The sequence below is a fragment of the Ostrea edulis genome, chromosome 9, assembly GCF_947568905.1.
Source record: "Ostrea edulis chromosome 9, xbOstEdul1.1, whole genome shotgun sequence".
NCBI lineage: Eukaryota > Metazoa > Mollusca > Bivalvia > Ostreida > Ostreidae > Ostrea > Ostrea edulis.
Window position 1 is genome coordinate 56,152,388 of NC_079172.1, and position 15,311 is coordinate 56,167,698.

The 15,311-nt window shown below is 35.7% G+C and overlaps 1 protein-coding gene across 3 annotated transcripts; it reads left to right on the forward strand.

Moving 5' to 3' along the window:
- On the forward strand, positions 1 to 4,498 carry LOC125658098 (uncharacterized). 3 transcript variants are annotated; one of them, XM_056149672.1, is made up of 4 exons: positions 1 to 149; positions 1,528 to 1,685; positions 1,846 to 1,967; positions 2,863 to 4,498. In XM_056149672.1, the coding sequence occupies exons 2-4, from the start codon at positions 1,600 to 1,602 to the stop codon at positions 3,000 to 3,002; spliced, it is 348 nt and encodes a 115-aa protein (XP_056005647.1). In that variant the 5' UTR covers positions 1 to 149; positions 1,528 to 1,599; the 3' UTR covers positions 3,003 to 4,498. The 3 variants fall into 3 exon arrangements, with proteins under 3 accessions (XP_056005647.1, XP_056005646.1, XP_056005645.1); XM_056149671.1 differs by lacking the exon at positions 1 to 149 and adding an exon at positions 177 to 503; XM_056149670.1 differs by lacking the exon at positions 1 to 149 and adding an exon at positions 520 to 819.
- Positions 4,499 to 15,311: the final 10,813 nt, after the last annotated feature.

Below are 15,311 nucleotides of genomic sequence, written 5' to 3' on the forward strand. Positions count from 1 at the left end.
TTTTCAACATGTCCCCTGTCCCGGGTTTACGTTAACTGGTTTTGGGAGCTGTCACAATAGGGGACCAGTTAAGAGAAAAGCAGGCTGACGTAATCAGAGTTGTGATTTAAACCCGGGACAGGGGCATATTGAAAATGGATTAAAAGCAAGTAAGTATTGATTTCCTTGTGACGGTTTTGTGCATTGCTGTTAAATGTTTCAAAACAACTTGCCTATTGCGTAAATCCAGGCACACCCGAGTCGAAACGTCGGTCGAAGCATAAACCGTCACCGACTCCGGCATTTACACGTTTTCCAGAATCAAAATATGAATGCTTGCGAAGAGAAGTCGATGTAGGCTATGCCTCTCGACTTCTCTAAAGAGAATACAGCGACAGCCACCACGGTTACACCGGGGCCCCCTCCACCTCTTTTAATAGGAAGGGAGGCTTTACTAGGAGTACTCAGTGTCAGCAGTACTATCAATCAGGGTGCAATTAACGTGTCTCGGGCTGTCAATCAAGGTAAATTTGCATTTATTTAGCGCGTTGCAGTATATTCGTGCTCCGCCATATGCTCCGACAAACAATCGCAGAACGAACAAGATAGGTCTATTAGCAAATCCAGTGAACGAAGACAAACATGGTGAAGAGATGGGGGACGTGTAACACCGACGACAGGTATCCTGAGAGGCTGGAGGGGGGAGTTAAATTCATCCCGTTTCCCAAACCGGCGACAAATCTTGAGAAATGCAAGTGGTGGATTAAACTTTGCGGCAGGCCTACCTACCAACTTAACGAGGATCTTTTGAGAGATCGAAATAAATCAAAGCACTTTTATGTATGCACAAAGGTATCATAATAATGATGAATGAATGCATTTATTTGATAGTTATTATTATATGTATACACCAATAGATTGATTCGCTAGACTGATTGAGACTCGCGTTTCTCGTCCTTTTTGTCAAGAATGCACATACATACAGTACACCAGTCGTGTGGACAGTCTAGGTCTAGTGATACTAGTGTTTTGTAAACAATCACGAACTACAAAATTTATGACGCCCCCTGTTTACACTGAAATGAAAAAATGAAATAAAAATTGCAATCGTAGCTGTCTATTAGATTTGTATGAATCATGTGCATTTCAAAAACACTTCAATAATATGTTGACGGTACTACCGTTCGAGAGAGCGCAGCTACATGTAGATTCTATGATGTATGTACATATTTTGTAATGTTCAGACTTTGATCAGATTCAATTTAAATCGATATCTATTTTAGGCAGCAGAAATTTCAATCTGATTAAAATCAGCTCCTCGATCGGCTCCTTTATTTCTTTTGTTTTGTTGCCACTCGAGTAGCGACAAAACAAAAGAAATAAAGGAGTGGATCGAGGAGCTGATTTTAATCAGATTGCAGAAATTTTAGTTTTCTTCCAGGGTTTTATATAAATCATTATTTAAGTCCTGTATTAGCTGTGTTCGCTATTAAAGTGATAAAACAAGCATTTGATTTTTTAAACTGGAGTTTTATAAAATCATTACAGCATTTTGTTGATGGAGGGCCATCAGAAAAGTATCCTGACCCGAAGTCAGCTTTAGAACATGGTCGAGTTACTATGAGCAGACCAGCACCAAAGAAACGACAATCACCTGATTGTTCAGACAACACACCAGAGCCAAAGAAGCTTTCAGTTGAAGTCAGGTATTGATTTAAATTATATTAATTCATGTTAACTGTGAAATGTTTCTATGGCGTAGGAATTAACAAAATGTTAAATATTTATGCAGAAATTAGATGCACACATTACACGTTACAATATACTAAATAGTTAAATTATTAAGAGAACTTGTATACTGTATAGGGTTTTCGAAAATGGACAGACTGAAGTTCAACAGACACAGGAGGATTCAACAGTAGTGCCAACAGATAACAGTGTTATGTCAGAAGATTGTCAACCTGGAAAAGAATCTGTAGAATCCAATGGTATGCAGTGCTAAGTTTATTTTTTCAATGCAAAATATTGTTTAAAGTGATTGACATACACATCACTCATTTTTTTCAACAGTGAAAGCATGGTATCAATACATGGATAAATTCGTTCAACATTAATTTCTTGTCTAGTAAATGTAACAAAATCACAAAACGGTGCTCCAGTTATCAAGAGCTGATCTTGAACTTGGAACCAATGAGAATGTGATCTTTTTAATACATACTTTGAACCTGAAATTTCTAGAAAAAATGTTTGATTTTCACAAGCTTCCAAAGTAGAATCTCTTACTGAATAGGGGCACTTAATTTCAAGAATACCTGTCAAAGATTTTTCACAGATTTTGGCATATGGTGTTGCACCTAAAAATGGGAAAAGAGGATTTACAACTAATCCAACATCATGTATATGGTTTCCAGAACTTTTTATGTACATTTATTTTGCAGTTTTTTCATTGGCCTGTCCATATAAAGTTGGTGCTGATTTAAAAGACTTCTTGTCAAAAATATTTCTAACAAATGTGTAATTAATTTCCTTTTTTCTATTCATGATAGAACCAAAATTAGAGGCGGTAATTCGTCCCTTCCTTTCTGCAAACCATCTTGCACTGCTGCTCTGACCTTTGGTGCTTTGTTCAATCTCTACAATGTACACAATTTTCAAATGATACATTAAGGTCTTGTAAGTTGTATTGTTTGTCACAAAGTCCAATACTCTCAAGGTTAAGCATCATGTATGGCTTTGAAAAATTTGTCTGCCCACAAACATCTGCTCCTTCGGGACGAGGTTGTTCAATAGGTGTTATCAAGGGAGCCTATACATGTATATGTAAACACATGAATCACTACAAATATTGTTCAATATTTTGTAAACTCATTTCTTTTATTGCAGATATAAACAGTCTTGATGTATTAGCTATGGCTGCTGAGAAGAGGAAGTTGGAAGAAGTCATATCTCTCCGAGAAGAAAACAACAAATTAAAATGTGAACAAATGCATTTACAAGACAGTTTAGCAATAAGTCGAGTATGAGATATGATAACTTAAAAACAGAGGAATTTAAGTATTATACAGGATTTTCATCAGCAACATTTAATGTTATATACCAGTTTTTAGTTCCTGTGGATGAACCATTTGAGTACTCGAAAATGTCAGTAGTCTAATAATTCTTAGTATGAAGGATCAACTGTTATTTGTTTTAATCAAATTACAACAAAATTTTGACTTTAAACATAGTCTCGGCTGTTTGGAATTTCACCTCAAGACTGCAGTGTTATATATAGTAACTGGATAAATTTCATGTTTTACCGTTTTGGATCAGTACCTATTTGGCCAGACAGCAGTATTATTATAGACAAAATGCCACAAAAATTTAAAGAAGAATTTCCTACAGGTGAAAATTCAAAGGCCTAGTTCATTAACAAAACAGAGTCAGTTTTACTCTGACTATAAATCCACTACACCTCTCAAGGGTTTAGTTGGTATTGATCCTAGAGGATCTATTATATTTGCCTCAATGCTATTTTCAGGCTCAATTTCTGACAATGACATTACCCATCAGAGTGGATTTTTCAAGATTTTGAAAGAAATGATTAAAGAAGGTAAAAAAATAATGGACAACAGAATCGACCTTAGTTTATTTAGTGCGATAAATCAAATCTGGTTTGTTTGTTGCTTTTTAACAAATTTCATGGCTTTCCTTATCCAGGATTGAATAATATGTAGATTTCCTTACATGATATGATAATGCTGATCCAAGTGGCTGTTGTGATTGCCCAGCATCAACCATTTGGCTTGGTGCTGATACAATGTATGATATTGGTGCAGACACATGATTTTTCAATATGGCAATGTGAGACTCTTCCAGGTAAATTTTTCTACAAATCAATATTTTTATACCAAATTGAAATATCATGTGTATATACATTTTCAATGAAATGTTTGTCTTGTTCAATTAGTCATTTACTAAAGACACATAACAACACAACACCCCACCCTGGACATTATATTGTTCCTGTTATTTTCATATGGAAAGTTCAGGATTTATTTTACCGTAGTATTCAATGGCTTTGGAAATGAAGTTTGAATTGAACACATAAAATAAATGTTGTTTTTCTTATTAAGCCTACTTCTCCGCCCCCTCACCCTTTACAAAGTGATGCTATGTGCATGTATTAACCAGTGTTTATATAAACTGAAAATGTGATTACATGTAATATTAATAATTGATGCTATGTACCGGTATCAACCAGTGTGTATATAAACTGAAGATTTTATTACGTGATATTGAGTATAAACTTGACAAGTGTACTAACATAGGCACTTGAAGTATGGATACAACTAAACCCCCCTCCCTCCTTTTTTCAGGGGGAGGGGGAAAATTTCTCATCAATTTGTGTGGATTCCCCATCTATTGCATCCCAATTTTGATTGTCGGCGCAAAAAAAATCGGAAGGGGGGGGGGTTATACTGTCTGTGTGCACTGATACTATATGTAATACACGCCAATAAATTATTAATCAGATTCATTTGCCTTGTACCTGTTGTCATTATAGGTAGCCATAACTGGCTTCCTTTTCCTGTTAATATTACCAGATCTTGCAATAACGATCTGAGAGACTGGTTCAGCTTTATTTTTGGGGCCTCTTGGTTTATCCCATTGTTGAGGTAGACTTGTTGATGAGGGTTCTGCAGGAATATCTCTATACCCACACATCTTCCAGGACTTGATCATCATTATTAATGCCAAAACGTGTGCACATTTTCCACCAGAACTTGACGAAGAAAACAAATTCGGTCGGAGTTACCGATAACAGACTTGTAAATGGAAAATTATTTTAATGGTGTTATTAAGTAAGCATATAATATATTTAAAAATCGTAGATATAATTCATTGATTACCCAGCTTTACAATCGCAATGCGCATCTGTAATTTTCTTCATGTCTTTTTCAACGTCGATGTGGACAGCGTGTGGCGACTCAGATTTGCGCATGCTACGATATATTTTCCCAAAAAGTGTTAAACTTGAAATAGTTTTGAAAATTTTGAGAGAATGCAAGTATGACCCTTTATTAAAAGCATTTGCCCGTTGTTTTTGTCTCAGTGTAGGTTCATACCGCAAGTACTTTGCGGCAACATCATCGGGAACGTCGGACAGATCAGCCGGTGCATGTTGATTCCTTACTCGCCATGTTTGTCGGAGCATCAGCGGAATTATCGCCCCTCGCACGGTGGGCGTGGTTTCGCGATACGTAACTTAATTCTTTGGGAGACAGGGTAAACAGATATGTCAACAATTCAACCCCTGTCCACATGTTCGTTTCTATACATGGGATTTCACTGGCTCTTGTGCCCAACACAAAGCCCCCGTTTTGCCCGTTATACACCTTGCGTGTTGGTAGCTCGGTTGTCCCCCCCCCTCTCTCCCCCCCCCCCCCCCCCCCCCCGACCTGTGTATTTAGTAAGCAATGCGGCCAATTATCTCCACTTTCCTGTTGTGTGCACAGCTTGTGTTCCGCTGGTAATGACATTCAATGATATCAATAAATGGGTAAATTAAGTTGGTGTTGTGGGGTTTGAACCCAATATAGATAGTCTGAGGGAAGTTTGTGTATATTTCCCAATGTGGCTAAGCCACTTGCACCAGAGGTTTAGATGTCCCTAGGTGGACATATCTACTGTTCAATTAATAGTAATACGTTTAAGAGGTAGCAGAAGAACAACAGACAATCTAAAAACTATGAGAAGTAAAAACACAGAGTTGGCAATAGATTAGAAAACTTCAGAACATTTGGTCTTGCATAAAAAAAAATTGTCTATGTATTTTTTCCTTAATTGTGAAAAAGTTGGACACTGTAAAATAAAATGGAATTCATCTCCTATTTCTCCTTTATTCCAAACCTTGATCGACCAATGAACAATTTGTAGCACAACCGCACTTACAGCAAGGACGCCCCTTTTATTGTTTACAGCGGCCAGGTACAGGTATACATGGGTACTACTAAACAGAGTACTTTAGAGTACGCTGGTAAAATTTCCAAATTTAATGCAATTTAATGTTTGTATGTATACCGCTTAATTAAACATGATTATAAGATAATATTGCAATATTTGTCAAAGTACTTGTTTTTTTTTTTTAGCGATATTTTGACCGGAAAACATTAAATTTATTGAAGATTTACGGCATCCCGACCCCGATTATTAGTATTTTGTTTGGAGAAAGTATTTGACCGATGTGACATATTACATCAGCAATTAATTCCATCTATGATTGATAGTTACTCGGAATTCATGATCTTTGATTTTCTTTTCCTCATGGTTTTTTTTATTGGGGGTTGGGGGGGGGGTTATTATGTCTTTGTTATCCCCCTTTTTAAAAAAATTCATTTATCTATTTTATGTTTTGTTTCTTTGTTGTCTTTTAAAGTTTTTGTAATTTGATTTGATGAATCTGGAAAATAAAGTAGAATATTTTCGTTTTCAAAAATGCTTGAAAAGGTTAGGTGTCCGTGTGATGATTCTCCATTCAATATAAGTGGGTCTAGATAGGAGAAAAACTCTACACAACCCTTAAATATAAAATCTTATTATATAATTATACCTAAATAATCTTAGAAATGTGATCTGTTTTTGATATGTACACATCTCATGCTTCGCTACCAGAGTCATCTACCACCAATGAACCAACGAAGCGATCTTTGTAAGAATGTACACCAAGCTGAATAACACGGGGCCTTATAGGAAAGTTTCCAGAGTAGTACGCTCTTCTACACGTATAAGAAAATATAACACACAGCTATCATATGGAGCCTGGCACAACCATACAAAGTGGTCTGTCTTTGGTTGTACATGCACATTACAAGATGCCCTATATTGAACCATCTTAGAACTGCTACTTTACTGGGATGATCTGTCTCAGGTTGTACATTGCAAAACTTGTGATATACTGATCACTAAAAATTCATTTAGTAGTAATCTAACTGGACGTAGTTTCTGCACCAAAACTTTTGATAATCTGACTTGTAAATCTTCTAACGTTGTCTACGCCATTGAGTGTAACCTGTGTGGCTTAATTTATGTGGGAGAAACCAAGGGTTCACTTAATAAAAGAATATCGGGGCACAGATTTCAAATTAATAATGGTGGTAACCAACTTCTTTACAAGCATTTTAATGCACCGGACCACTCCATCTTGTCCATGAGGGTAAGGATTTTAGAAAAAAATTACCATCACACAAACAATCCTACATTAAGCACCCCTTTTCGTAGACAACGAGAAGATCACTGGATCAGGACCCTAGGCACTGCATTTCCATATGGATGCAATGGGATAATGTTTATGATGTGGGAAATTTGACTAGTCCACAAAGAAATAACGTGAATGTGATGGGACTCTTTCCCAATAACCAGAGACGGAAACGCAGTCATGGACATCGTTCATATAAAAGTATAAATGATGTCATGTTTGATTCACTTTTGCCTTACGTCAACAGACAATTAGGTCCACATCATATTCGTACAAAACTTTACTCTATTCCATTGAGAGTTTTACACACGTTATTTGGAGAAGCTATGGCTAGTCTATACTTGGATTTTTCAACACCTGAATATAAACTGAACTCTATGATTATGGATGTTGCCTACCACAGGCTCTATAAACCAGCACGGATCATGGATGATATTCCTTCCAAATCATGCCGCCAGTTCCTTAAGCTCAAATTTACAAACAAAGGAATAGATGCCGTCAACATAAGCAACATTCTTCGTCATAAACGGGTTCAGTCGTGTATTCCAACTTATTTCAAGTTCAAGTCTACACCCTGTATTTCCTACAGCTATACTTCTACTATTGCATCCAAACTTTTTAATTATAAACAAACTTTGCAGTGTCTAGATATAGACCATCTTATACGTAATCCACCAACATGTTCTTGTTCTTCATCTTCTTTCAACTATAGTCCAGCTGGACATATCATTACTAGTGATGTTGATATAGTTGAAAATGAGGACCTCAAATCAATTATTGTTAAAGGTCCTAAATACAGAGAACCTCGGTCTTTCAATTGGCGACAGAACTTCATCTCTATAATGAGTTCTGTCGAAGATTATGCCAGACGATGGGCTAAATATGAAAAAGAAGAACTTGATACATTGTTAGAATGGGTTAAAAGCATAAGAGGGATATTAAAATCACGCATTAGACACATGAAAACAAAAGTACGTCCCATCTATCCTTCTGTGTTTAGTAAACCAGAAGTGATAAAAGAATTAGATAGGTTACATGAGGAATATGTTTTGGTTCCAGCTGACAAATCTAGTAACAACATTGTCTTTGTTTGTAAGGCTCATTATTACAACTGTATTTTAAACGAACTTGGCATTAATTCCACTTTTGGTAATCATACTTATACTCCAACTACCCTTTCAAAAGATGAAATTCTTCAAAACCATGCTTCAGTTTTAGACACATTTAATATCCCAGTCAGTGGGTCGAATGAATATGAGTTACCGGTCCTATACTGGATTCCTAAACTACATAAAACCCTTACAAACAAAGATACATTGCTGGATCCAGTAAGTGCTCTACCAAGCCCCCATCTTTGCTCCTCACTAAAATATTAACAGCTGTGAAGGAGAAACTTCAAACTTACTGTGCGACTACATATGCCAGAAGTGGTGTTAATCAAATGTGGATTCTAAAAAATTCTAAAGAACTTTTAGTAAACTTGAAATCGCAGAATTTTCCCCAAATCAATAACATTAAATCCTATGACTTTTCAACACTTTACACGACCATTCCTCACGATAAATTAAAGACTAGACTTTTGACACGATAGACAGTTGAAGAAGATTCAACAAAAACGGAAAACGGAAATATTCATATCTAGTGATCAGTCATTCAAAAACTTACTTTGTTAAACACCACTCTTATTCCACGCACAAGTACTTTGAAGTTGAAATAAAAAATATGCTAGAGTTCCTCATTGACAATATCTTCGTGGTCTTTGGTGATCAGGTCTTCCAACAGTCTGTTGGAATTCCCATGGGCACGAATTGTGCTCCTTTGTTAGCTGACCTGTTTCTATATTCATATGAAGCAGAATTTATTCAAAAACTTCTTCTACGCGAGAATTAAAAAAATCTCTCGCTGTGGCCTTCAATTTGACATTTATATATATCGATGACTTTTGTCTATTAACAATAATAGCTTTCATTCATATGTCGATTTGATATATCCCTGTGAGCTCGAAATAAAGGACACCACAGAGTCGTCCACTTCTCCTTCATACTTAGATATTTTATTGAAAGTAGACATTAACAGCAAACTGACAACTCAACTGTATGACAAACGGGATGATTTCAGCTTCTCCATCGTCAACTTCCCATATTTATGTAGCAATATTCCATTATCATCTGCATATGGTGTTTATATATCTCAACTGATTCGATATGCAAGAGCTTGTTCTGCGTATAGTCAGTTTTTAAATCGAGGTAAGCTACTGACAAATAAGTTGATGGTACAGGGGTTTCAACAGTCTCGATTGAAGTCAGCATTTCGCAAATTCTATAGTCGTCATAACGATCTAGTTCGTCAGTACAACCTCGCATTGGGTCAAATGCTGTCTGACGTTTTTCATACCGATTGTTAAGCCGTTCTTGGCACACTGATTTTGACTGCGGATAACTCCGTTTACCTGATCAGGATATAGGGCTCACGGCGGGTGTGACCGGTCAACAGGGGATGCTTACTCCTCCTAGGCACCTGATCCCACTTCTGGTGTGTCCAGGGGTCCATGTTTGCCCAACTATCTATTTTGTATTGCTTATAGGAGTTATGAGATTGATCACTGTTCGTTATCTTCACCTTGCATCCTTTGCATTGAGATGGCAACCCCCAATCCAGGGAAAGTTCACAAACATTTATTCTAATACATTACACATATGGATACATACATACACGGAATAAATAATGTGATATAATTAAGAAATCTGCACCACATCGCCACAATTAAAACGTCATACTCAAAATCAGAAAGATTTTTTTAGATGACATTATTAATAGATGAAATGGTTATGCACTTATATTTTCCTATGAAAACAAAAATAGCTTTAAACTAAAGCCAAGCTCGTTGCAAAGCAACGAGAGGTCTTCCGTCGGAGCTGTGTGACATAAAAACCTTAAACTTGACCATATGTCCTAGGGTCAGGTCCTAATGCAGCCTAGTTAACATGAAAATACAGGAACCGTACATGAGTATGTGTGTGTGGGATCTAACTTTCGCCTTCTTTCCCTCTTGATATGTTATACGTAACATCACCCCGGGAAAAATTATTTGAAAATACTTATCCAGTGATTTTACAAAAGACGAATACAAGTTAAGTTTTTAGAAAGAAAATAATCAACTGTACTCACTGTCATGATCGTGTGCAGGATTGGACAAAACAAGATGGCAGACGGCATTTCCAAGCAAAGGTAGGCTCTTAAAACTCTTCATTTTACCGACTTATTAGACGACGAATTTATGAATTTAAAACACTGCCTGGCCAGAGAGGCATCATTAAGTTGATTGGTTGTTGGAATTCTTGCTCATGTACACGTACAAGTCTAATTCATTGATCGAAGACTTGTCTAAAAATTCAAAGCCCTGATGTGTTCAAGGATCAAGTTAACTAAGTATTTGTAACCCCCAATGTTGGTGACCATGGCTGCTCTAGCGTTTTTGGATTGATGGGAGAAATATTGATGATGGGGTTTATTATGGTGCTAGTTTAAGATTGATCGATCCTCATGTGATGTCATAGGTTTTTGCAAAAATCTTAATAAATTAAACTTTGCGCATGATAGAAATATATCTTTCTGAGGAATTTTATTCACTAGATATAATAAAAAATCTGGTAAACTATTAATACTGAAAAAGTTTACATTTTTCATAGATAATCAATTATTTATGATTAAAATAATTTTGTCAAGGGCAATGCCGCAATAACTCCTATGCTGGAATTTCCTCTACTTGATGTCTATTATACATTGGTTTACCTAGTATCCACAATTAATCTATACATATTTATGAATTAATCAGTTTTTTTTTAAAACTGTTGATATTTAAATTTTGTCACTTCAACAAGTTTTTATCTATGTTTATTATTCTGTTTAATGAAAATATGTGATTTTCTGATGTTGATGTATACTTCTGTTTTTGTATGTCTGACATCTTTAAAAAGGTGGTAACATATATATTTTCTTTGGTTATTAATTATATTAAACTATATTGAGTGGAAATCAATACAGTTTTTCCACTTTTAACCATTAATATTGATAAGTCACATGAGGATGGAGCTACCTTAATTGGTCCTTAGTGGGCAACAGTTTGTTCTGGCCAATATTTAATCATTTCATGAATAGACAACAATATCAGTGCTCATTCAACGGGGGAAATACTTCAATTTTATATTTTTGGTGACTGGCCCTTGTGTGGATTTTAGTGTGGTGTTCATTGATTGACGCTGTTCATTGATTGATGATTAATTGCCCAAATGTGTCTAGGAATGCCCATTTATTGTGCATGTATATAGATCTAGCACATCAAATTGTTAGTTTAGTGTTCACTGATTGATGACATGATCACATGTTGTTTAGGGATGCCCATTTCTGGCCCCCTTTCTGTATAAATATTGAATTGTTACTTCAGTGTTCACTGATTGATGACGTGATCACATTTTGTCAAGGGGTGCCCATTTAAGCAAAATTGTTGCTGGCTCCCTTTTTGTATATACTGTATATTAAATTGTTATTTTGGTGCTCACTGATTGATGATGTGATCACATTTTGTTAGGAATGCCCATTCCTGCCCCCTTTTTGTATATATACTGAATTGTTATTTCTGTGTTCCTTGATTGATGACATGATCACATGTTGTTAAGGAATGCCCATTTCTGGCCCCCATTTTGTATAAATATTGAATTGTTATTTCAGTGTTTACTGATTGATGACGTGATCACATTTTGTCAAGGGGTGCCCATTTCTGGCCCCCCTTTTAGCTCACCTGAACCGAAGGTTCAAGTGAGCTATTCTGATCACATTTTGTCCGGCGTCCGTCTGTCTGTCCGTCTGTCTGTCTGTCCGTAAACTTTTCACATTTTCGACTTCTTCTCCAGAACCACTGGGCCAATTTCAACCTAACTTGGCCAAAAGCATCCTTGGGTGAAGGGCTTTCAAGTTTGTTCAAATGAAGGGCCATGTCCCTTTCAAAGGGGAGATAATCACAAAAATGCAAAAATAGGGTGGGGTCATTTAAAAATCTTCTTCTCAAGAACCACTGGGCCAGAAGAGCTGAAATTTACCTGAAAACTTCCTGACATATTGCAGATTCAAGTTTGTTCAAATCATGGCCCCCGGTGGTAGGATGGAGCCACAAGGGGGGGATCAAAGTTTTACATACAAATATATAGGGAAAAACTTTAAAAATCTTCTTCTCAAGAGCCACAGAGCCAGAAAAGCTGAGATTTACATGAAAGCTTCCTGACATAATGTAGATTCAAGTTTGTTCAAATCATGGGCCCCGGGGTTGGATGGGGCCACAATAGGGGATCAAAGTTTTAAATACAATTATATAGCAAAAATCTTTAAAAGTATTCTTGTCAAGAACCACTGAGTCAGAAAAGCTGATTTTTACATGAAAACTTTCTGACATAGTGCAGATTCAAGTTTGTTCAAATCATGGCCCCCCGGGGATAAGATGGGGCCCCAAGGGGTGGATCAAAGTTTTACACACAAATATATAGGGAAAAACTTTAAAAATCTTCTTCTCAAGAACCACTAAGCCAGAAAAGCTGAGATTTACATGAAAACTTCCTGACATAATGCAGATTCAAGTTTGTTCAAAATCATGGGCACCTGGGGTTGGATGGGGCCACAATAAGGGATCAAAGTTTTACATACAAATATATAGGAAAAATCTTTAAAACTCTTCTTCTCAAGAACCACTGAGCCAGAAAAGCTGATTTTTACATGAAAACTTTCTGACATAGTGCAGATTCAAGTTTGTTCAAATCATGGCCCCCGGGGATAAGATGGGGCCCCAAGGGGGGGATCAAAGTTTTACACACAAATATATAGGGAAAATCTTTAAAAATCTTCTTCTCAAGAATAGCAAAGCTGTGATTAATCATATTTATATGGAAGCATCTTCAGGTAGTGTAAATTCAAGTTTGTTCAAGTCATGCTCCCAGGGGGTAGGGAGGGGCCACAATAGGGGTTCAAAGTTTGACATTGAAATATTTAAAAAAAAATATATGTTCAAAAATCTTCATCTCAAGAAGAGCATAGTAATGATTAGTCATTTTAATGTAAAAGCATTATCAGGTAGTGCAGATTAAAATTTGTGGAATTCATAGTCCCCTGGCGAAGGTTGGGGCCACATAGAAGATCGATTTTTGTTGTTGATTTTTTTTGTTTTGTTCCCCATTCATAGCTACTTCTAGACATAGGTGTTTATTTGCATTCTTCACTGATTTGTATTTCAAGCTAACAATTTAGTGACCAAGGTAACAATCTGAACATTATGCATGAAGAATTATTTTAAATGCACAATGTGGTGTTAAGAATTACCATCATGTAAAGGGAAAACATGATCATCCATTAAGTTGCCATATTGACTGTGTTCAATTTATTTTATAGACATGTCGGACAACTTGTCTCCAAAATGACATTTATCAGTACTTAAATGTTGTTCCCCATTCATAGCTACTTCTGACATAGGTGTTTATTTGCATTCTTCACTGATTTGTATTTCAAGCTGACAATTTAGTAACCAAGGTAACACAATCTTCAAAAAAATCTGAAGATTATGCATGAAAAATTATTTTAAATGCACAATGTAGTGTCAAAGGTTACCATCATGTAAAGGAAAAACATGATCATTCATTAACTTGCCATATTGACTATGTTCAGTTTATTTTATAGACATGTCAGACAACTTGTCTCCTATTTACTTCTTTTCAACATTTATCACTACTTTTATTAAGAGCTATTCCAGTAAAAATTACCTGGGGGTTTGGAATGCCACTAATTTTTAGACCACCCGCTCGTACAAAAAAAATTTTGAAAACCAACCACCACCAATACAACTCATTTTTTTGTCACACCCCCACCCTCCTCCTACCAAAAAGTTGACTAAAAATACAGTAAACTAAGTCTGTCATAAATATGAAAACTATGATTGATAAATAACTTTTTATGAAATCTATTCCTTAATTCTCTCTTTCCATTGTAATGTTTAAGGAAATGCTATTTCTATGTAAGGAGTCATATTCTGTGAAGTCAATTTAATTTGTTTGGGTCAATGTTTGTTGGCAACACAAATTTCATTGGTTGATGGGGATGTTATTTCCTGAATATAAATTATATAATTATACCAGAGACAAGACACATTGTTATATGTCTGGTTTAACATTATTGATACATTAAACCACTCATTCTGCTCAAATTTCCTCTGGTTCCAATAAAAATAAGAAGCAATAATGATAGCCATCATATTTAATTGAACTATTTATCAACAATACAAACCAGAAATCTTATAAGGATCCGAAGTTTCTATAAAGTCCACAACATTAACAAACTAATTTTTTCACCTATCATACCATATCTCACTTAAACAGCTTCTTGGAAGATAACTCTCTCACTTCCATGATAACATCAACACCTAATGTTTTTTGAAGAAAAACAACAAAGTATTAAAAATCAGACTCTTTATTTCATGAAGATACATATTTTATTAAACTTCATTATAATTTCATTTGGGCTTCACACTGGAACCTTCCACTAACAGTAAAACATTAAATCATCTAACCCCACCCTCTACAACAAAAATATAAACAAAACCCCACCCACAGAAAAAAAAAACACCCCAGCAATATACCCCACCCACGTAATTTTTACTGGAATATTTGTAAGCTCATGCACAACCACTTGATTAAAAATATTAATGTCCAAGGTACCCTCTATGTTAAGATACAAACTTAAGGATAATACACTTAAATCCATTTATGCTCATTTTTTATTTTCAAAACAATTTCTTGTTTATGATTATCATTTCTATTCAAAGCATCTATGTACTGAATTTTGTTGATCTCCATTTTTCATTCAAATATACTGGGTAAACTTCCAAAAAATTAAAAAACAAATTTTTTTTCAGTTGTAAGTCTGTGGACTGTTCACCACTATTTATATACACTTGTAAACTCAAAGGCTCACCTGTTCCATCAGATCACTTTACAAAAGCAATTTTGACCTACATGTTTGTAAATGTAGATAAATTTTCAATTTTTTCTGCTCTTGTTAA

What these genes read in the sequence shown, in the direction of transcription:
- LOC125658098 (XM_056149670.1), top strand. Translation starts at nt 622, where the DNA reads ATGGTGAAGAGATGGGGGACGTGTAACACCGACGACAGGTATCCTGAG. An exon ending in ATAAATCAAAGCACTTTTAT is followed by an intron (nt 820 to 1,527) that starts GTATGCACAAAG and finishes AAATCATTACAG; the next exon opens with CATTTTGTTGATGGAGGGCC. An exon ending in AGAATCTGTAGAATCCAATG is followed by an intron (nt 1,968 to 2,862) that starts GTATGCAGTGCT and finishes CTTTTATTGCAG; the next exon opens with ATATAAACAGTCTTGATGTA.